This window comes from Micropterus dolomieu, linkage group LG18 (assembly GCF_021292245.1).
Source record: "Micropterus dolomieu isolate WLL.071019.BEF.003 ecotype Adirondacks linkage group LG18, ASM2129224v1, whole genome shotgun sequence".
Taxonomy (NCBI): Eukaryota; Metazoa; Chordata; class Actinopteri; order Centrarchiformes; family Centrarchidae; genus Micropterus; species Micropterus dolomieu.
In genome coordinates this window covers 33129177-33151305 of record NC_060167.1, presented here as the reverse complement: position 1 = coordinate 33151305, position 22129 = coordinate 33129177, and the positions used below count along the sequence as shown (strand labels likewise).

The 22129-nt window shown below is 40.6% G+C and overlaps 1 protein-coding gene across 6 annotated transcripts in view; it reads right to left on the bottom strand.

Annotated features, from left to right (window-relative positions):
* The window catches only part of chl1b (cell adhesion molecule L1-like b), a 68841-nt gene that overhangs the window by 10933 nt on the left and 35779 nt on the right, over positions 1 to 22129 (bottom strand). For all 6 annotated transcript variants that reach the window (XM_046075734.1, XM_046075735.1, XM_046075732.1 and 3 more), the window contains 21 exons: positions 18867 to 19057; positions 15906 to 16014; positions 15570 to 15760; positions 14882 to 15004; positions 13511 to 13681; positions 13187 to 13213; positions 12906 to 13017; positions 12570 to 12751; positions 12001 to 12132; positions 10849 to 10989; positions 9788 to 9899; positions 9343 to 9509; positions 9103 to 9268; positions 8858 to 8982; positions 8396 to 8497; positions 7865 to 8062; positions 7583 to 7653; positions 6556 to 6778; positions 5309 to 5424; positions 4843 to 5047; positions 4588 to 4710 (listed from right to left, as the gene is read on the bottom strand). In XM_046075734.1, the coding sequence (XP_045931690.1) occupies positions 4588 to 4710; positions 4843 to 5047; positions 5309 to 5424; positions 6556 to 6778; positions 7583 to 7653; positions 7865 to 8062; positions 8396 to 8497; positions 8858 to 8982; positions 9103 to 9268; positions 9343 to 9509; positions 9788 to 9899; positions 10849 to 10989; positions 12001 to 12132; positions 12570 to 12751; positions 12906 to 13017; positions 13187 to 13213; positions 13511 to 13681; positions 14882 to 15004; positions 15570 to 15760; positions 15906 to 16014; positions 18867 to 18966 (2896 nt within the window). In that variant the 5' untranslated portion in view covers positions 18967 to 19057. The remainder of the gene's footprint in view (positions 1 to 4587; positions 4711 to 4842; positions 5048 to 5308; positions 5425 to 6555; positions 6779 to 7582; positions 7654 to 7864; positions 8063 to 8395; positions 8498 to 8857; positions 8983 to 9102; positions 9269 to 9342; positions 9510 to 9787; positions 9900 to 10848; positions 10990 to 12000; positions 12133 to 12569; positions 12752 to 12905; positions 13018 to 13186; positions 13214 to 13510; positions 13682 to 14881; positions 15005 to 15569; positions 15761 to 15905; positions 16015 to 18866; positions 19058 to 22129) is intronic.

Here is a 22129-nt window from a genome sequence, read left to right as displayed (position 1 = left end):
GGAAAAGCAGGGACTCGATCCTGTACACACACTGTAATAAGGGAACTTTAGCCTATGTTTTTTAACTCCTTGTCATTAAAGAGTCACTTGACATTAAGTCTTCATGATGCATGTACAGTCCTGGTCCTGTTTTATAGTGTTTATTGCAATAGAAGTTATCCTTATTTTTCCAGAATAAATCCAATAATTCTGTCCACTTAACCTACCAAAAAACTGTGAAAACTCTATCACATACCACGGGACACGTCCTCAGCGTGTATTATGATGCAATGTCACGTTTACCCCCTGCTTCCACACCCCACCTCCTGACATTCAAAGACTGATATTTTTATTGTGCCAGAGGGAGATCTGTTTTCACAGTCAGTACAACATAGAAGCATACAGATATAGACAATACACAAGATTTTCAGGTATACACTCATACAGCTCACAAAAGCGCCAGTGGGGCACTTTGTTCGGGGCTGCTTTGGCAGAAGGGACAAAACTCCTGCTGAAGCTATCCTCCATTTTAAAGTCCTGTATCCCCGACCAGATGGCAGTAATGTGAAGTGTTGATTCAGGTGTTGATCAGTGTCATTACGTGTCTCGTGGCTCTGTGGTTTGTGTCTCAGAGACCCGGAGGTCTGAAGTCAGATGATCCTTTGAGGTAGCATGTGTGATGCAGGTAAGGTTGTTTTTGTTGACAGTAGGTCCCTTAGCTCCACCCCTATTTCACACCCTGTACCTACACTGTAAATATATTATAAAGGAGGTATGGTTTCATTTTACACACTGCATTACCCGTACAAACATCTTAATAAGTGAGAATAACTTGACATTAAATCTTCATGAGTTAGCAAATTGCATATACAGTCCTGGTCCCATTTTATAGTGTTCATTGCAATAGACATTATATTTCTTTTTCTAGAATAAATCCAATAATTCTGTCCACTTATCCCCCCAAAAACTGTGAAAAAACTATCACATAACATGGGACACATAGAAGCCAAAACAGTGTGTTGCTCTTTAAGGTGAAAGTTTTCAATTCCTTGTCCAGAGATTTTGTAGTGGTAGCTGTAAAGGCAACAGTAGCTCCCTTAGCTCCTACCCTCTACGTACATTGTAATTACACTGACAATGGGATGAACAACTGCCAGCTTTATTTTACAGTCCACATACCCAGTGTTTACACTGTAATAAGGGAGCTTTCTCCCACATTTTCAGTTATTTGTCCTGATGGTATTACACTGTCACCAGGAGGTAACGGCCGTTTGCTCAGCTGGAATTACTCATGCATGCTTTTCAAACAAAGATGATAACAGAAAGAAACTTGACTTGTGATTTGTGGGTGATGAATAACTTGCTACACTTTTCTTTATGCTGCATGTTGTCCAATACATTTTAATAAACTTTGTGTCAGTGTGACAAAGAGAGCTTTGGCGTCGGCTTCTTTATCATTGATATGATGATATGACAAACCATTAAAGCTGTTCTACTCTAACACCCGTTTTTATTGTCTGGTGAATTTCAACGTGTTTCACAAATTATTTTTATATTTAACTATTTAACTACTTTAGATACAGCTATCAAGGAACACCCTTCTTTCTTCCAGTTTGTTCCAGTACTCCATTTTTAAAGCCATTAAATACCTGCATTCTTGTGAAATGTTCTACCACTCCCTATATTCAGAATAATATAATCACAATAAATGTCAAATCTTTAGTAAAAAATTACTAAATAATGCGTTTTGGATTAAAAAATATTTAGTCCAAAACGCATTATTATAACAATAATAACACGTGGACTGCTGTTGCATCATTTTATATTAGCCTAACTAAACGAAACTTCCATGTCCTGTTACATTTACATTAATTCATTTAGCTTTTATCCAAAGTGACTTACAATTCCTATACATGTCAGAGGTTGCACGCCTCTGGAGCAACTAGGGTTAAGCGCCTGAGAACTTTAAGCCCTGAAATTATGTTTTACTTACTTATGACTACTGTACATTGCAACACAAGATGTTTAACTAAAATATTAAAATTGACAATTGCAAGACATTTCAGCAAACGTCACTTTTGACTTTGGCTTAATACCCCTTTAAAATGTTTTTTTTTATTTTTTTTTATTTAAGACACACACACACACACACACACTGATTTTTGTCCTGCACATTTACAACTAGAAATAATTTGTGTGTCTCTGTCTACATTGTGATGAGTTTTCATTTTTCACTACGTAAAGCAGCTCCGCAGGTGGGGATGTGGCATTTATGTTCTTTGTAGCAAAAACAAACACAGCAGGTGCTGAGGTGACCTTTACTGTGAGAGAGGTGCTACCTCTCTCTGGTAGGAGGCAACAGAAACAATGACAAAAATGTATTGGTCTGCTTCTCTTTTTGCCTTGGACACCGCCCACTGTTATCAGCCTTCACGAGTAGTTTTTTTTTGTTTTGTCTCTAGGGATAAAAACAGTCAATTTTTGGTAAATTATGCAATCCAGGCTGTTACAGAGAAAGGGCCATAAGCACCATGTTTCTACCCTGTGGATGGATACATTCTCACTTATCCGGAAACACTCAGGCCTGACAGCTGGTGCACATGATCCTATGGAGTGAACTGGCTGAAGGCTACAGACTTTGGCTCTTATGACTTCAGTCAACAATATTTCCAAATATCTTTCAGTCCTACTGGGCCAAATATGATTGGCCTTGAGTAGGGTGAAACAGGCCAAGCTCAGCAACACTGAAATCTGAGAATGACCCGACAGTTAGTATGAGTCCAGCTCAAATGGGAGGAAAAACTGAATGCATTGAAACCAAGGTCATTTTTAACTCCCACTCGTAGAGATATTTCAGATCGGTGGAGGGCAAACTTCACTTGGTCCACTCTTGATTAGCAGCTCTACAACAACACAGTAGCTACAGTAACTTCAAATGTAGAATAGGTTTGCGTGTTCAAAAATAAATGTGCTGATAAAGTAATTGCAGATAAAGATCACTCACATAAAGTATTTATTGTTTAATTTAAACTGTAGTGCAAATGTAAACTGGCTACTCTGCCACATAGCAAAAAATAATGCAACATGTATTTTAGGTGTATAACAATAAAGTGTTCTGAACAAATAGGAAATATTTGAAACGACAGAATGGATCGGGTGTGAGCGCTTCACTTTAGTGACACACTTATCTTTGCCTTGTCAAGTGGTGTGACTAGCTTCCTGAGAGGCAGACTAGTAGTTGTTAGTCTGTAGTGGTCCCCTCTGCCGCAGGCTTTAGAGTGGGTTAGCTGCTGTTTAGGGCAGTGTGATCATGCCACCCACTCAATGGGGAGGGGAACTTAAGCATACATTCACCCTTTACATTTGGGAATTGATTTAGTAATTTAGAAACGAATAGTGACAAAAGCTTTCTGTGAACAGCTAATAGTATCACTACAATGTACTGTTAAAGATAAAAACCTCTATTGTGTCCACATCTACTGGACGTATTCCTCCACGTCTATCAATGGGCCAGTGTAAACTCACTGATACAGTGATCAAATGTGGTTTCACACAGAAAATATGCCTTTTCAAAGCTGGTTAGTTTAAGCATTTAAACGCCCTATTCCTGAATGCTCGGTGTGCTAAATGTCATTACAAAAGGCCTTTCTGTGAAACCTGTGAGATGTGAAGCTATCAAAGACTGCTGTAAAGACGGGCGTTGCGCCCCACCCCTTAAAAAAAGAAAACTTGAGATTCCCTTTGTGTCGCTGATGATACCCTGACAGCTGGCTACATTATCCTCAACATTTCGCACATGACTTCCTTCAAGGACACTTCAAAAAAGTCACACTTCAAAGAGTCTATCAGCTTTATTGCTATGGCACAATGAAAACATCCTCTGCTGAAATACTGTATGACACTTGGCCCTCTTGTGCAGCCGCAAAATCAAACTCGGTTAGCCGGGACATGCGGCACCAAGATGCTGTTGGAAGTTACTCATTGGCTTTGTTATGACTTTTGTTTAAGGACAGCAAAGTGTGTGTACATGTGGGATGTGTTCAGTGATGGCATCCCCCGGGACTGTGTGCTATGTTGAAGATGTCCCCTGCGGACAGAATGGAGGTCAGTAAAACTTGACCTTAACAGACTGTGACACAGCGGCCTTGGTCAGCACTAGCTGAGGCATGATCATGACATGCAGGCCAACAGACATCACCCTGACATGTTTTCTATGCACACTCATTATGGCCCCGGCCCCATTAAAGCAGCACAATGATTTTCCTTTTCTTGCTGTGGATCATTTTACCGTGTCTTGGTAAAAGAAGCGACTACATACATACAACTGTATGTTCATTGGTACATAGAATATGTGGGTAGAGAATCTGCATTTAAACTAGTGAGGCTGTTCAGGTCTCTGATATGAAGTCTCTGTTTGAAATATATGGCCTGTGTGTTATGGTATATACTTAATTTTAATTTTTTGTAAGAAAATACAAGCTTAAAAGGAACAGAAGGATGTTAACACTGTTAAACACAAGGATAAAACTATATATCCTTGTGGCAACAAGGGCATCACCATTATTTCTGAGTAAGTTAAGTATAAGCATTGAGCATATGGATACGTACTGAGCTGATACTCGAGGAGGTACCCGGTGAGAATCCCATTAGGCTCCAGTGGTGGGGCCCAGATCAGAGAGACAGTGTGCTTCTGTACATCTGTGACCCTGAAAACAGGATTTTTTTCGGGGACTGTGGGGGCAAAGAAGGTAATACACACAGTAAGCAGTTGAATTGTGCAACCCAGTTTCCTTGGCTATTATTAGTTTTTCCCTTCAGTAGTTGTGAATCAATACACCCCATGCTGTTTTTCCACAATCCTACCTCCCTCTGGGGTTTTGAAGTTGACGGGATGGCTGCCAGGGCCGTTGCCCCGCCCGTTAAAGGTCATGACGATGAGGCTGTACTCGGAGAAGGGCGTAAGTCCCGGTACCGCGGCGTGGTTCCTGTCACCAGGGAATGTTAGTGTGTGTTTATCTCCGTGGCTTTTTTTTGAGTCTGTCAGACTACGCAGACGCCACCAGTTTATCTACATCAGGAAAGAGACACACAAATCCTCAGCAGCAGCTGCAAGACATCAAACTTTGTACGTCATACATATGTATATGTGTGAGAGAATACGGAATGAGTTCTTGTGTTTGTTTTCTGGTGGTTTGTGCAGGAAAACATTGAACTGGTCAAATAAAGGAGACTGAAGGAGTGGGCTGAGAGAAGCAAGCGTTAAGAGCTAGGTCAGGGCCATTCCTTTTAAGCTGTGTCTAAAAGCAAAGGTCTGTTTTTGAGGTATTACCCTGTAGCCTCCCAGATGTCCATGTAACTTGTCCTTGTGTACACGCATCCAGCTAACCTTGACCACTGTGCTGTTCAGCACCTCCACAGCTACATCATCAGGCGCAGCAGAGGGAACTGCAAAGGCAAATGCACATTGGAATCTACAGTAAGATCAAAGTAAGTCACGGAAAAACAGAGCAGCGTGTAAAGACTTGCCACAATAATAAAAGGGTTTGTGTTATCCTGTAAACAACTAAAAGATAATTGACCAAAAGAACAAAGGACATAAAATACCACAAATAATACACAATTAGCTACATTAAGTGATCATCTATTTACAGGAACACCTATTAGGGACTGATATCAGTGGACTCTATCTACACTCACAAAAGCTAATTTATCAACAAGGGGAAGAGTCATGACCTGAGGTGACTTCCTCGGGGCAAGTCCAGAAGAAAGCTGAACACAGGAAATACAGTAAACTTCTATACAGACTGCTTTTATCTTGAGAAGCTGTAACGGCTACAGTAGTAGTAAGCGTGAAACTGAAAGTAAAACTCTAAAACAGTCTAATTAAGTTTAAAATATTTCAACAAAATTAGAAAGCTTCTAAATAAATAATTTTACACAGTCCACCTGAATACTGCAGCTGAAAATATCAAAGGGGGATTCTGCATAAATTCACATAATTATGCTAAAGCTACACTGGCTAGCTTTGGTATATATTAGCACTTTGCCAGCAAGAGTTGACTGGAAAGTTTGTGAACTTCAATACCCAGAAACCATGCCCTTTTAGGTCTGTAAACTCCAGACGCATAATTAGTTTTATCCACCAAGACTATCTGTACTCTCATTTCCTGAAAATAGCAACAAGAAAAGACGAGCAAATATTCAGCAGTCTTGCTTTCACTCAATGGTGCAGTTGCTTTCCAGGAAACACTTTGTATTTTAATTTGATTTGATAGCTAAATAGCTGAGCCTATCAGTGGCAAAAACAAGCTCTTTATTGGACGTACTTTGACGAGGCCCGTCCAGGGTTATATTGCAGCTCTGTTGTTCTGCTGCCAACTGCAGCACGCTCGCTCAATACTGGACCATTTTCAAAGAATGTTGTCCCAGATAGTGTACAGTAATGTACAGGTACTGATGTGTTTTTCAATGAGGTTTTATTGTTGTGACTGTTTCATGGTTAACGTGAAGTTTTTGTGTAACTGTTGTTCTAACTTTACATAAAATCACATCAGGTCAACAAAGTTCACTACTCACAGTCCTCCCCTGAGTAGCCAGTGACTATCTTGGGTTCGGGGGCCCAGCCCTGATGGTTCCTGGCTTGGATCTTGATCTCATAGGGCACGAAGGTAGGAGTGTTCTTCACCACAAATGAGTGTCTTTTCACCATGTGTTCCTTCCAGCTGTCCTCCACATCCTGTCTCCTGTAACTTACTTTATACTCCAGACCTGGGCCATTATGCTCAATGGGTAACAAGGGCTGAATAATATAAGGAAAAGAAAGAAAAAATAAAAGGGAATAACAATGGCGCGAAGGGTTTCAGACTTTCACAGTTGCATAAGACACTTCTTGTATTTCACCACTCAATGTCACTGCTTTTGTGGGATTAAAATGACAAGCTGGCCCAGTGAACTGTGCTTGGAAAACTGGCAGTGTTTTATCCTGCTATATAATAAAACAATGGAACAATTGACCTGGTCTAGCAGCATGGCTCTTCTTTGATATAGGGCTTTCTAAGACATCATAGATGAAAAGATTTATCTCCTCACAGACATTGGACCATGAGAAATAGAATGAGATACCATTATCCACAAAAGCAAATCATTAACGGTATGGGAGCTCATGAATCCAGGATTCTGGGCTACGTTACCATGACAGGGCAACCAGATAATGAGTGAAGAAGAGATTTATCTTTCTACAATAAAGCTGAATATATTACTGTATGAGTTAGAAGAAAGTGTTTTTTGTCATAGCTCTCCTTGCTCTTTCTAATCAAAGTAAAAGAGCAGCTTTCAATGGACACTCATTCCGAGTGATCCCAGAAAATGGCTTTCTAAAGATCTGAACCATATAATGAAATATCAAAAGTGGGCCATTTCTATTTGTTACATTCCTATTGGTAATTGCATATGAATCATTTATAAAATTTTTGTATGTTCTCTTAAAAATAATCTTTTGACTTCCAAACTGAAGCAGATGGGAATAATTCACAATGTAAAGGTAGCCAACATTACAGAATTTTTACGGTAAGAGGATAATAAAAGACCAAACTTTTTTTCTTACCGCCCAGTTGATATCCATTTCATGTGGAAAATGACCTTCGATTTTGATATTTTCAGGGTTCTTGTCAGGGGCTGTAGAAAAGAAGGAATATAGATTTTGTCGACATTGTTAGTGGAAGAAACCTCTGGTGAAATAGGCACACAAGAGAGCAGATTTTCAACAAAAATGGAATCAATTATGTAGCAGGTCTGAGTATTTTATAGTTCACAGAGCAGCAGCGTTGGCAGCCTGGAGGACCTTATCAAAAAGTATCATAAACAATGAAAGGAGGATGCCTCAAACCTGCTGGTGGGGTTTTGTATCTCTCTGTGGGCTCGCTGGGAGGACCCCTCCCCACAGTATTGACACCAGACACACGGAAGCGATAGTCGACGTGACCATGGAGCTTCAGGACGGCCAAGTTGTGGTTCCCAGGTACTCGGAGCAGCTCCTTCCAGTTTCCCGGCTCCCACTGGCTTTCCTCATACTCGATAATAAACTCTGTTGACAGGCAGAAAGACAATCAGAGCGGCCCCTCACTGCTATGATTCATGCCAAAGGAATGCTTATCTAACCACCAGCTGTGCAGCAAACTCCTCAAACCCTGCTCTGAGCTTGTGTATTCCTCAGGGAGACAAATAATAGTAATTCATGCTTGGATGAATCAATAATAGATTCATATTGTACAAGATGGTATCAAACAAATCTATTTACATGCAGAATGATGCCCAAAAGTGTGTATGTCATGTTAATACCGTTCACTGCGAGAGACACTGATTCAGTATTTACTGTAATGTATGTACTGACACCTGTATACACAGATGCTCCTTTTACCTGTGGTTGAGCTGTTGTGCTCATCCCCAGGGACCCATTTCAGATTCACACTTCTGCTCTTGTGATCAGACAGTGCCAGGAACTCAGGTGCATCAGGGACATCTGAAAACCATCACAATAACATGGCATTGGAAAATCATAGACACATCCATCTCTGCAGCAAAAAAGGATAAGGGAACAACTGTCTAATCAAATCATCCGGAGAGCCAGAGGATGTGGAACGACCTGCATCGCTGCTTAGGCTGCCACTATTTCTTCTAGACTTTACGATGTCAACAATATCTCAAAAGGCCGATTGTCAGACACAGCACAGCACTAATAAAGGCATGGTCTGCATGTTCATGCTCTGCTTTGGCTTCCTGACACATTGATCCGTTTATAAATGCGTCATACATTAATGCAGCACTCAGGGTCTCTGATCCTTTGGCCTGGAGCAGAAATATTGTTCATTTGTTAGCTCACCTAACACCATGAGCAGCGCGGAGGCCGTGTGTTGGTCCACTGGAGTTCTTGCCACACATGTGTACACACCCTGGTCCCTGTGGCTCACATTGATAATCTGAAGAATACCATCCTCCACAAAGTATCTGTTGACAGGAAGATGGAGACACAATATTGATTGATGAAACTGAAAAGTAAAATGACTTTCCAGCTGGAATAAAGTCTGCAATGCTGTAAAAAAAATAAAATAAAAATCAGTATCCTACCTTGAATTCTCAGTGTCATTGAGGGCTATCTCCATATCATCTTTTTCCCACAGGAGCTCAAAGTCGTTGCTGAAGGACTTGTCGTACTCTGCAAGGCATGAGAGCTGGGCTGTGGTACCTATTAGGACCTGCAGGTCCTCCGGGGCCACCACTATTCTTGTGGGATCTTCAATGGAAACAACCGTATTAGTCAAATTTCAAGGACTGACTGCCACTGCAAACACAGGTAAAACTGTTTACCATTCACATAGAGCATGGCTTCGATGGCAGACGATCCCTCTGTGTTTTTCGCTAAACATGTGTACTGCCCAATGTTGTCTTTCTCTACGCTGTAGATCTCCAGCGAGCCATTATCGTGAACGGTAAACCTCGGTCCCTCTATGGATTTAGAGGAGTCGTCTTTGCTCCTGGAAAACATTCAGAACAAACGCCAAAGTCTAAAAGTCGTCTCAGGTCAAACAAAATATGATCACAGCAGCAGTTTAAATGGATAAACACTGCACTGTGGCAGAAAAGAAGAGCTAAAAGTTGCTGAACAGAACAACAATCTTACTTTGGCGTGTTTTAAAGAAACGGGTTACCAATAAAGAAACACGCTGCATACAGAAGGACTCTTTGCATCAACCAGTTGAGATCTACTGCTCTCTGCTGGTGTATGGGAGACAGGAACAAACTGCACACTTACCAAGTGATTGTAGAAGGAGGAGAGCTGAAGACCTTGCAGTGCATCATCACTCCCTTCCCTTCTACAGCAGAGTAATCCTCCCCTTCCTTGGTCAAAATCATGGGGGCCAGATCTGTAAAGACCATGCAGCAGACACTTATCATCAATATACAACTGATAGAAAAGCAGAGGATGCCCTTATTCGGATATTCCACCATGGATGTACCTAGGTGTGGCCCTTAGCTACTGTACTTTTAGGACTTTTAGGCAGTAAAAACACCACTGAGCAATATAGGGTTTGCAGTTTAGCAGTTTTAAAACCAGATAAAAAAGGAAGGAATGAGGCATTCAGTTAAATGAGGCGACAACACTGTTGCCTTCCCTGTGCGTTAATTGTAGGCTCCTTTGTGTCAAAAAATGATCCAGCTGTCAGGCTGTCAGAAATGTGGCAATGTGAAAATTAAATCAAAGAAGACAACAATAGAATAATGAGTGAGCCGAGCGTGTGCACCTTATCAGTTGTAGCCAAAGCCTCCCATTAAAATGGCCTGTCTCTCCTAATTGTTTACAAAGACAGCAGCTGGGACTTAACATTCAGAGACTGTCCAGCTGTATTAACTCCTGTGTCACAGAGACACAAACTTCCCACGCTTGTGCAGAGCAACAGAAAAGCAACATTCTGTCTTTTCATTTTTTATCTGCACTTGTAAAACCTCCACATGTTTGTCTTATGGCCCTGGAATCAGTATGGAATTGAGGGAGAACTTGTTAGCATACAAATAGCAGGGAACCGGGCTTGTTGCTCCACAGGGAGAACCACTAGCCAGAATGAAGGAGTACAGCTTGTAGACAGCCCTCCTTCCCTGTGCTCCTCAGTGCTTTATGGACACATGGCAACATCAGTGCCAGTTCTCTAGCTTGACACATCAGTCAGCAGTATCCCAATGAAGTGCAAGGTCTCACACTTACTCACAAACCCTTTTTTCTGAGTTTGTGTTGTGCCATGTGCTTGATAAAAACGTGATGGTGGAACTGAACTGATGAAAACAGTGGCTCACAGAACTAAAAACTGTTGTACTTACTCATAATCATGATGTTTGCATTGGACAGAAGGGTCCCATGTCTGTTGGAAGCCTCGCACTGATAGACTGCACTGTCACTGGCTTTAGCCTTTTGTAAAACAATGGTATCACCTAACACCTTCCTGTTGGCTGCAGGGGCCCCTGTAACAGACCAAAGATACATCCAGTAAACACAAAGGTTTTAGATCATTACCATTCATGCTGCAACATTGCATGTGGATTGGAAACTGCTGGTCTACTGCCACCCCATTCCCTGCATCACCCTGGCTATTTCCCAGCCTCCCTCCTGATCATCCTGTCTCTTCAGTTCTCCCCCGACAGTTTGTAATAACATTTTGAATTCACAACAATCTAAATTGATTATTTATCTTGGTTGGTTAACGGTCCACCTACAGCGTCCGAATCGAACGTTAACTGTAAACTATATTTCATCCCCTCTCACAGTCTGAAACGTTTCAACCTTAGTGCTGAGGCTATTACTCCATATCAAAGAGTACTCCTCAGATTTTGCTCTGCACTACTATAGCACTGTCAGACTCGCGATGGATAGTTTTAATAAAAAAGATCAAAATCTTTGCAGCAGGACAAAAGATAACATCATTTTTATTCCACGCATTCTTCTTCTTTGTCAAAAGCTGACGCCTATTTTACCCACAATGCAACTCAAGCACTGACAGTTTGGTCAGGGATTCGGGTGTGTTATGCTAGCAGTAGCCAATGCAGCCTCCACCAGAAATGAGAGGCGGACTACAAAGGTCCGCCAAGCTCACTTCTTTCTAACTTCACACCCACATATTTTTATTTTATTTTTAAACTTAGCCCTAGCCGACACGGACTCCCTCTGGAGCCACAAATGGTTTTATACAACTCTTTTTAAATATGCAGTAGTACTCCTCAAGACCTATAAACAGACTTTCAACTTTGTCTTTAATAAAACATGCTAAAAGTAATTTTCCTTTCATAATTTGACCACAAAATCTACACTCTCTCCCCATGTTATATGCTATGTAATATATTATATATATTTAAAAAAAGACAAGAAAAGGCTAAACAACATTTAGCCTTCTTGTTCATTTGAAATAGTCCAGCCGTCAGGGCTGGGTCTCAGAAGAAAGATAGTGAATAGTGAAGTGAGTCTGCTGTGCGACTGACCGTGCAGAGGTATCCCGTTCACACTCCATGTTATAGTCGGCTGAGGAGTCCCGCTGGCAGAGCACCTGATGAGCACATCCGAGCCAATCATACTGAGCTGACTCTCAGGCTCAGACACCCACTCTGGAGGCTCTGGGAAGACACAGTCAGCATGGTATAATCAAACTGATGCGTGTCATTCTAAGAACTACTCTCAGCATACACAGAGTGGACACAATCACAGCTATGCAATATATTTTATTCAATTCAAGAGTCCTGCCGGAATGAAAGCTACATTTAATGGTCTACCCAAGACAGATAGACAGTGGCATTTCTGTGCAGAATGAGTACTTCAAATAGTTTCTTTAAGTACATTTAGCTGATAATACTTGTTGTATTCGTAATTAAAGGATCTACGTACTTCTTTCATCAGTGAACTTAATCTTACTCGTTTAATAGAGCTACTAATTCTGATCTACACATTTTTATAAGTGAAGGACCTGTCTATCATTGAAATGACAACTATTAAATGATCTCAAATAAGTAACACGTGATAACAACACTGTAACTTCACAGCACGCTGGAGTTACCTTCTACTGTCACTGTGAAGTAATGTACAGCTTCTCCAAGTGTGTTTTTTGCCTTGCACATGTACTTCCCGCTGTCTTCCTGTTCAACTACTGGCACAATCAGCAATTTCCCATGATTCTCCAGCTTTGCTCTAATGGGAAGTTGATGGCCCATCTTCACCCACTCAACCTGTGGAGTTGGACTAACAGAAAGGGGAAAAAGATTGAATATATAGATGAAATAAATTTTTTTAAGCCAGTCAGTTTTACATTCACGTCAGATTTGGTTTGTTTTTGGATAAAACAATCCTGAATTGTGAAAGAAACTCAAGGTATTAGAAGTGCAGCATTACTTACAATCCCTCAGCAATACACTCCAATTTCAAGTCCTCTCCTTTGACCAGCTGTGTCTCTGATCTGTCACCAGAGGGAGTCAGAAGAGCAGGTCTTCTCTCAAGGATTGCATTAGCTATGGAAGAACAGCAGAGAATTAGACATTACGACATCTAACCTAGTTTCCCAAAGGCTATTGTATGTATTTTTTATACATTTATATTCACACACCTGCCTTGCGCACACTGCGATTTATAGATAATGCATAGCACAAGGGTGTTTTACTCTTAAAACTTCAAACTTACCAGTTTCAGGACTCATGTCACTTTTTTCTGAAATGGAGATGGATGAGAGAAAAAAACTCAAAAACACAATGAACATGAGGACAGCGTGGAAACATCATGGCAAACATCACCGAGATCAAAACCACAACTCAAAACCAAGGAGATGCACGTAAACAAGACAGCGTGACACTTGGATGGCGTTTGAAGTGTAGCTATGAATGTGGACATCAATGAACATTCATTGGAAGAGATGAGCGCTCTGAAAACATTTCAAAGTTTGCATCATGCTGACTTGAGAGGAAAACAGCACTTGAGTGAAAGCAAAGAGGCTGGAGAGACACCTACTCGTCTTGACGATGACAGACATAGCAGTCTTCTGAACGATGGTCCGTATTCTTGGGAAGGCGGCAAAGCAGCAGTAGTCTCTCCTGCTGTCCTTCTCCTCCGCATGAGAGAAGTAAAGGTCTCCGTTCAGGCCCATAGACACCCTCTCATCCTGTTCTATGTGCTGAAGATCTGAGCACAGAAGGGGATCATTTTACGATAGTCTAAAATATCTGACCTTCTTTTTAACGCCACAATAGTTATATTAATAGCTAAGTTATTAGTCTTGGCCTTTAAATGTTAAAATAGTGTCTACTTTTAGCCCTTTGTCACATGGTTCACAAATCCAACAATGTTTTCCCCATCCACACTTGTAATATATGGTAGTTTCACTTAAATAACAGATGAACAAAAAAGTCAAATGATCCAATAAAGAAAAAGGCAAAGATCATAGAAAAATCCTAACAAAATTTATTTGGTGTAGCTTTGATATAGTTGTTGTTTTCTTTCGTACCCCATTAATGATCTCACGCCACTTACGTTTCATCTTGTGGATCACAAGGTTGGAAATCACTGGACTACACTATCTCTGTGTATATAAAAAAGGTACAACTTAAAACTATACTAAAACTAAAACTATATATTTTCTCAATTAATCTATTAGTTGTCTGGTCCATAAAATGTCAGAAAATGATGAAAAATGTCGATCAGTCCGAGATGACGTCACTCAAATGTCTTGTTTTGTCCACAACCCAAAGATATTCAGTTTATTGTCATAAAGAAGCAGAGAAACCAGAAAATATTCACATTTAAAAAGCTGGCATCAGAATTTTTAAACTTATTTTCTGAAAATAAAAAAATTAAAAAATTACTCAAAACGATTAATCAATTATGAAAATAGTTGGCTATTAATTTAATTGTTAACAACTAATCATTGAATCGACTAATCGTTGACACAGGGGACATTTTTCAGCAGAAAGGGTACTTTTACTTTGATACTTTATGTACACTTTACTGGTAATACACCTGTACTTTAAGTAAGATTTTTAATGAAGGACTTAGTTGTAATGGAGTTTTGTTATGCTCTTACTTTTATTTAAGTATAATATCTAAATACTTCTTCCACCACTGCCGGCTTTTGGCATTTGGAAAAAAACCTATTCCACACTGTTGTGTGACAGTATCATATATACATTATATTTTAGTTTGTTCATTAAAGCTGTAAGATGTTTAAGAGTAAAAATATTCAAAGACTTGTTATGTTATCCGCATTTCCACAGAATCCAGACATATTTAGTGGTTGCTACAACTGAGTTCTGTGGGTCTAAACAATTTAACGATATATCGTTAAAATATGTTTAAATTTGTACTAAATTAGGAGGCATCACTTACTGATAGTCATCCAGTAGATCTGCAGAGGAGGGATTCCTTTAGGTGGGTCACATTTTAAAGTAAAAGCTTGGCCTTCCTCCACCACAACAGGTTCAAGTGTCTCTTTAGGAAACTTTGGAACATCTAGAAACAAGTCAGAACCTACAGTGAGTAAATGAAGCCAGACATGAATGAACACAACACATTATGCAGTTCTCTTCCTCTCCAGAAGATGGCAGTAATGTCATTCATGAATTTAGTGGGAGGCACAGCATGTGTTTTCTGAGCTCTGATTGAATTCTATGAGCTTTTTTCCCCAGTTCTTGGCCTGCAATAACAAAACAGACATCACTACTACTATTGTCTGTGGCTTGTCACGTCTGCTGAGTGGTTGAAGCCTTGCCAAATACAGTCGAAGTCCCAGATGGAGTGGATTTTCTTTTTACAGTGCTTGGGAACAAAATGAACAATGTAGAGAAGGAAATGATGGAGAGGCAGGATCACATTCGATGCATTTTCCAATACAGACCTATACATGAGATGCTGCGAGAGGTGGAGCATTCGGGAGTCTCAATGACTTTCTGCCACGACCAATACAATGAAAAGCTCACAATGGAGAGGTGCAGTCATTACACAGGACTGCTGGCCCTGAATCACTTTGAAAGCAATGTAACAGAGCACCCCACACACACAGATGTACGTTACTCACGGGGCACAATGAACTCAATCTCCTTCGATATGGCGGTGCCCATTTTGTTTGAGGCGTAACAGCGATAGGTTCCCTGGTACTCTGTAAGGTTCCCATTATTGGGTATCACAAAGGTCCCAGAATTCTCCTCTTTCATCAGCCGGGGGTCTAGAAAGGGGTCGAATTCCTGGCCATTCTTCGTCCATCTGAATCTACATAAAGAAAGCCAGTATTAAAATGTCAAGTCCTTCAGCTAAGACCGCAGCATGCTCATCTTCCAAAGTTCTAAACCAAAGCACCCCATGTTGATGGCAAATTGTTGTTCCCATCTGAAGCAACGCAAGGCTCGGTACTCACTCTGGCTCGGGGTTCCCTTTGGCTTCACACGTCATGGGGAAGCTCTCATCAAAAGGCAAGGCGATGAGAGAGCTGGGCGACTGCGCTGTGATGGTGGGCAGCTGCTCAACTGGGCAACAAACAAACAAGCGTGAGAATGTGAGAAACACAACACAGGCCTAATACAGAGCTCCATTCAGAAGTTTCACATCTGAAACATGATTCTAAGGCAGTGGATCCCAACCTTTGTGGATTGTGACTCCTTCAAACAAAGCAATGTCTACTTCTGACCCCTCATCACAGGTTATATGGCCTTAGTGAGGGACTGTGAAAATGTAGCTGTAAAGTAAGAAAGCTTTCAAAAAAAAGCTTCCAAAGTAAGTGAACAGAAAGGAAGTTAAATCAAATCAATATCTGGGGTGACCACCCTTTATCTTCATAAGAGCATTCATTCTCCTAGGTACCCTTGCACAAAGTCAGGGATTTTGTAGTCATATTGTTATGTATGGTTCAACAATTATACCAAACAGGTGCTAATGACACTTTTGCGCAGTAGTGTACCTGTTCAACTCACAAGTAGTTTTTATTTCTCAGAATTGTTTAATTTGAAGAAGCCTAAAGTAGTTAACATGTCCAGTATTTCGTAATTAACGGTGGGGACCTACATTATTCAACAGAAATATTGGCAAAACTTTACTCAAAATTTTTCAAACATGTATTATGTAAACCAAGAAATTCCCCATGCACAGCAACAACAGTCAGGTGCTAGTAGATAGCAGGATAAGACTATGAAAAATCAAAAACAAGCTACCGCACACTGATATGACTTTACTGCATTTATTGTGAGCATCGCGCTTCTTCAGGCAACGAGCTTTTCACTATGTGAGCCTGAAGAAGCAATGGGCAAAAGTTGCTCACAATAAATGCAGTAAAGACATATCAGTGTGCGGCATTTTCATGTATTATGTAGAGTTCTGATGTATGATATAGAGTGAGTCATTTTGTTAGATTGCTTTTATTCTGCCAGAAAACTGTCTCATTTGGTCTTGAAATGAAAAACACAACACAATGAGTGACTAATTGCAAAGGAAAATGAGGACATGCCATGAGTCCTAGAAGCTAGAATACCAGCATTATGGAGGCATGCCTGATGACACATGAGATTTAGATCCAACACATATGGCTGTAAGTAAAGCTGCTGCTGTGCTCAACTGCGAGCCAGGAGCTTAACAGATGAGAGCCGAGGATGTCACTAATACTAGCTACAGTATGGCAGAGTGAACTTACTGTTTACATGACCCAAAACTACAAAATCCATGGCAGCCGGGGGGAAATAAACAAAACAAAAACAGTCAGCAGTTAGGGAATAATCCCTTCATGTCACAAGCATTCTCAATATAAACCCTTATAAACACACAAGAGTAATGCCAAGCAAAAGACTGCATTAAAACGATATTCTGACATCAGTCCAAAAATGCTTTTGCCTTGAACTGTTCTTTATCAAGCCCTTAAGAGATATTTCTGAATAATTTAGAGGGAGAGGTTTGATATGCGTTTCCAAGGAAACTGGGATACACGCATATCTAACTCAAAAGAAACAAGAAACCTGACTCAAACAAGATAATAGCTGTAAATATATTCCATTCACAGAATGCTAGACTGTAACAGTTCTCTGTGCTATGATATATTAGCATCTGAATTAATCACACTATAAAAGCACCTCAAGGTAAACCAAGGACAAGTTCTCTGCAGATGCTCATCAACAATTATAAGACTCTTTATATGTAACATTTCCTTGTTTTGCTTCATCAACAACTGTCTTGAAATAGCTTATAATGGGAAATTAATAAGTGCCAAGTGTCAATTATGTCAAAATCCAGCTGATTCATGCTGATTTTTAAACTGCAAAACATCAATTTATCTTTATATAAATGCACACATTTTAGTACTTTCAGATTAAAATAGCTAGTTTTCATTTTCATAGCCATTTCAGAACCTAGAAACATGAGGTCTTCTGACTTGAGTCACTGGTAATGATGATTTGAATTAATGTGCTGTTTTCTGTTCACTGAACTAGTCTAATTTGGTTTCTTAACAAACATGATCAGCATATTATCAAACATCCCAGCATGCATTGTTTGAGGGTTAAACTTGTCTAGAAACCCTTCGTTATTTATATTGTAGTTTCAAGGAAACACACATGATGGAAATGTGGTGTGTATCTTTTAATACAGTTTAAGTAAATTTAATAAAGCTCAGTAAATTGCATTCAGTTGGTTTTCGTATTTTCAGAGTTGAGTGAATAGCTCACATTTTGAATGCAGCCAGGGAACTTACGTTTTTAAGATGAACCAGTTTACAATGTTTTAAAGGGTTGGTTCATTCAAATCATGAAAAGAAACTGATTTTTTCACATACATCTAAAAGCATAACTCCATCTATCCAGATGGTTTTGGTTTTATTTACTCAGATTTTGCGATATCATGCTCTGAGATTTATGCCTCCACTGTAACATAATGGAAGTGAATGGAATTTTGTTTGTGGTTCTAACAACCTTGACAGTTTACATTGAAAAACTCAACAGCAAAAACAATGTCCCTGGTTCTCTGGATATTCAACAAAATTGTGTCCAAAATTTACTTTTAAGATTAAAATATGGGTAAATATTGGCTGGCCAGGAGGCCGGTAAATAATCTCTGCCACCCTAAATCACTAGCTCAGCTACAACAGAAACCTTTTCAAAAGGCCATGAATGCTTTCTAATAAGTGTCACAGCTCCAGCGTGGACAGAGTGACTGACAGCAGCTGCACACGGTTGGTTAGCTCTGGCTACCAGCTCAATATGGCTGCTCTTGCTATACTGAGCAGTGGTCAGTTTGTGTCAGTAAGTCACTTTGTAATTTGAGTGAACCGCCCCTTTATCTATAGCAGCAGCAATAAAACAAATGTGTACTCTCTTGCATTGTACAAATCAGTACTCACCTTCCAGGGGGATGTCAATTGCTGTAGTCACATGAAAGGCACAAATACAGGTTATCGCGCCCAGCACGGCGACAAATCCCAGGCTCCTCTGCAACCTCATGGTTTCACCGTAAATCTTCGATGTCCTCAAGAAACAAGTGCTCTCCCCTACGTTCTCAGTTCATTTCTCTGGCACGCTGAAGATGCCGTACCTGTGAAAGCAGCACAGACAGAGAAGGCCCCATGAATCCACCCACGCGCTGGCAGACAGAAAGGCAAACCCCAAACATAACAAATCCCCCGTGACTGGGAGCCCGACTGCTCTCTGCTCAGCCAGGCATAACCAGGCACAACACACATTTTCATTTGCATCAACAGGGACTCTGTTCTGCACTAGTTCAAATTTTGCTGTGACAAAGGAATATTCACATTAAAGCCTCCTATCATCCCCTTCCCCTGGGACTCGGGAATTGTTTTGTAGTTTGATGTCTGTGAAAGTGTGTAGTAGAAAGTGTATTTTTCATGCGACACAGGAAATATATAATTATAAAAATAAACAAATGAAGGAGCCTGTGAATGTATTAATGAATGGCAGATGTTCAGAATTACTGAAAGCAAAGCATTTATTCTAAAACTAAGCAAAGAATGAGAATAGGAATCAAAATTACCATCACAGCTAAGATACTGTTCAGCCGATTTAATCACTGCGCTGTTCTGATCTGTGCCTGCATGTTTCTGATAACAATGACGCAAAGAGATTAACAATGCAGCTACACGTTTATCTAATATTGTAGCAAATGTTGCTGCCTAAGGGGTTGTTAAGGCCCTTTCAGATAGGAAGCAATTTGTGCTGCTTTTGCTGCTGGTTCAGCGCAGTTCAACTACTGACCGCAGCGTGAACGCTCGCCCGGCCGACGGTGCACTGCGCTGTGCTCCACGCAGCAGCAAACCGCCCTGGCGCGGTGCAAGCCATTGAAAATAATGGCATAATAATAATAATCGTCGTGGTGTGTCTGAAAGTCCCATTAGGCATAAATAGCAGAGTCTGGACTATAATGAGCACATGATCAGTCCAGAGTGCAGGAGGATGAAAATGAGCAAAGTATGGGAATTTTAGTGTCTGTAGCGGTGCTTTGTAAACCCTCTGGAGTGTCAGTTCATTAGCCTTCCTCGTGTTGGCTGTCACCCAGCTCGGTAGGTCATGCTGGACTAATTAGCTGAACTAACACGCACCATAACAGAAAGAGAAATACCAGCAAAACATTAGAGTTTATGAGAAATGTGTAATCATAAGGCTGTTGCTCTACAGGGAGTTTTACATGGTGTTCATGTAAAACAGAAGTGGTTTAACATGCAATGAGGATCACACTGAACAATGCTAGATTCCAGCTCTGGCTATTTCTTGCTGTCTTAAAGGGGACCTATTATGCTCATTTGTAGCTAGATCATTTTATTCTGGGATTCCACTAGAGTAGCTTTTGCATGATTCGCAGTTCAAAAAATCCAAACAAAACAAACATGGCACCGCCTTCTCCTCTTGCCAGCGCGCTCGACAGCATCTGGCCGCTACGGTAACTTAGCTATACAATGGCAATGAACAATGTGACGAGAATTAAGTTGGAAAAATGATAGACAGCGCTGGACTGTTTCTGAGCACTGGGCTGATTCACTGATTACTGTACAAAAACACACAACTCTGATAACACGTAAAACGCATAATGTTTACCTCATTATCTGACACTTTGGTCACGTTTAATTTGAACATCAAACACTGTAACATTAAATATATGACAGAAAATAAGGGAAAACATTAACTCCACTTTAACAAATTCAATAGAAAACACTGAGGTCAAACTCTTGTTCAAGAGATGTAATTGAATAATTGACCAGGGAACAAAAGAATCGATTTCATTCATTGGGTGCGGGTCTGTTTGCACTCTGAACCTTTTAACCATACTTCATGGTAATGGTATTAACTCTGTCTGAGACTCAATACTGGCTTTCTGACCCAACTTGTGACCCCTGCCCCCACTCACCTACAGCATCACTAACAGGTTTTGAGACTGAGTTTGCTATACATAATATGCACCCACCCCACTCAATCACAATTCAGGCCTATTGACTTTATTTCCAACTGAAGATTGGTGACTAAGAGTAATAAGTAATCCAGAAAAATGCCTTAGGCCCCTTTGTTTCAGTCTTTTCCCGGCACATTGATTTATGTTGCTAAACACAGATTAAAATCAAAAAGTAAGGGCCTTGAGCTAATTGGCTTTTCCTTTGTGTTTGTAAGATTGGCCTGGTTAAGAGGAGTGGGAGGGGGGTTATAATACCCACAAGACAAGTTTTCCCATTGTTCTATTGTGCTGGCCAAAATCTTTACCAACCTAACACCACCTTAGATGGATTACACTTTGTTCACACTGTGCTTGATCATTTGCCTTCTGATTTAATTTGTTCTCCCCTCGTTAAACATTTATTGAGAACCAGCTCGGCCATCTGGTTGAGGGAGGTCCGCTGTGAGTGTGGATGTCTATATTGAAGTCATAGGGTATGGTGCCTATTGGACCTATATGGTGCACATGAGAGGGGCCCCCCTCAAGCTCGTCTGATTTACAGGCCGCAGGCTGTCCTTAATCCCCGCCCCTTTCAGCAGCGATCACACCAGCCTGAGATTGATGAAGCTGGCAGGAGGTTAAAAGCTGCTCACTGTGGGAAGGCCAATATGAACCCTAACCCTAACTTAGCCAAGGCTCTGAGGGGACAGACGCTCTGCGGTGGAGGGAGCATGGAGAAGGAACTGAAGAGATGTGGGCCAAGTAAAATCTGTCTTTGTAATTTAAAGCTCTCTCTGAGTGACAGATGTAGAGCACACTGACAAACTTTCTCCTAGTCTACAAGACCAAATCACTTTCTAATGTAGACCAATTTGATAACAAAGGCATTGTAACCTAATTCTTCCCATCATCATTAATTCATCACAATAAACATTTAATTCAAACTTCCAACTTTCCCAAATCCTGTCAGGAGCTTATGGCTCCAGACTGCAACCATTTAGTCGCATTTAATCGACAGTGTTACAAAATGTTGTACTAGGAGCAAAAGTGCAATGAGATAACTTCTGTTATGAATTGGCACTAAATAAATAAAATAATTTGAAGCGAATAGTGCAACGTGTGTGAAACACCAGGAGGCAGCGAGAATTGGTGTGTGTTTGTCTGTGTCTACCTTTTGGTCTTGCTTGGCCCATTGGTGACCATGAAGTTAACTTAACTTAGTAACTC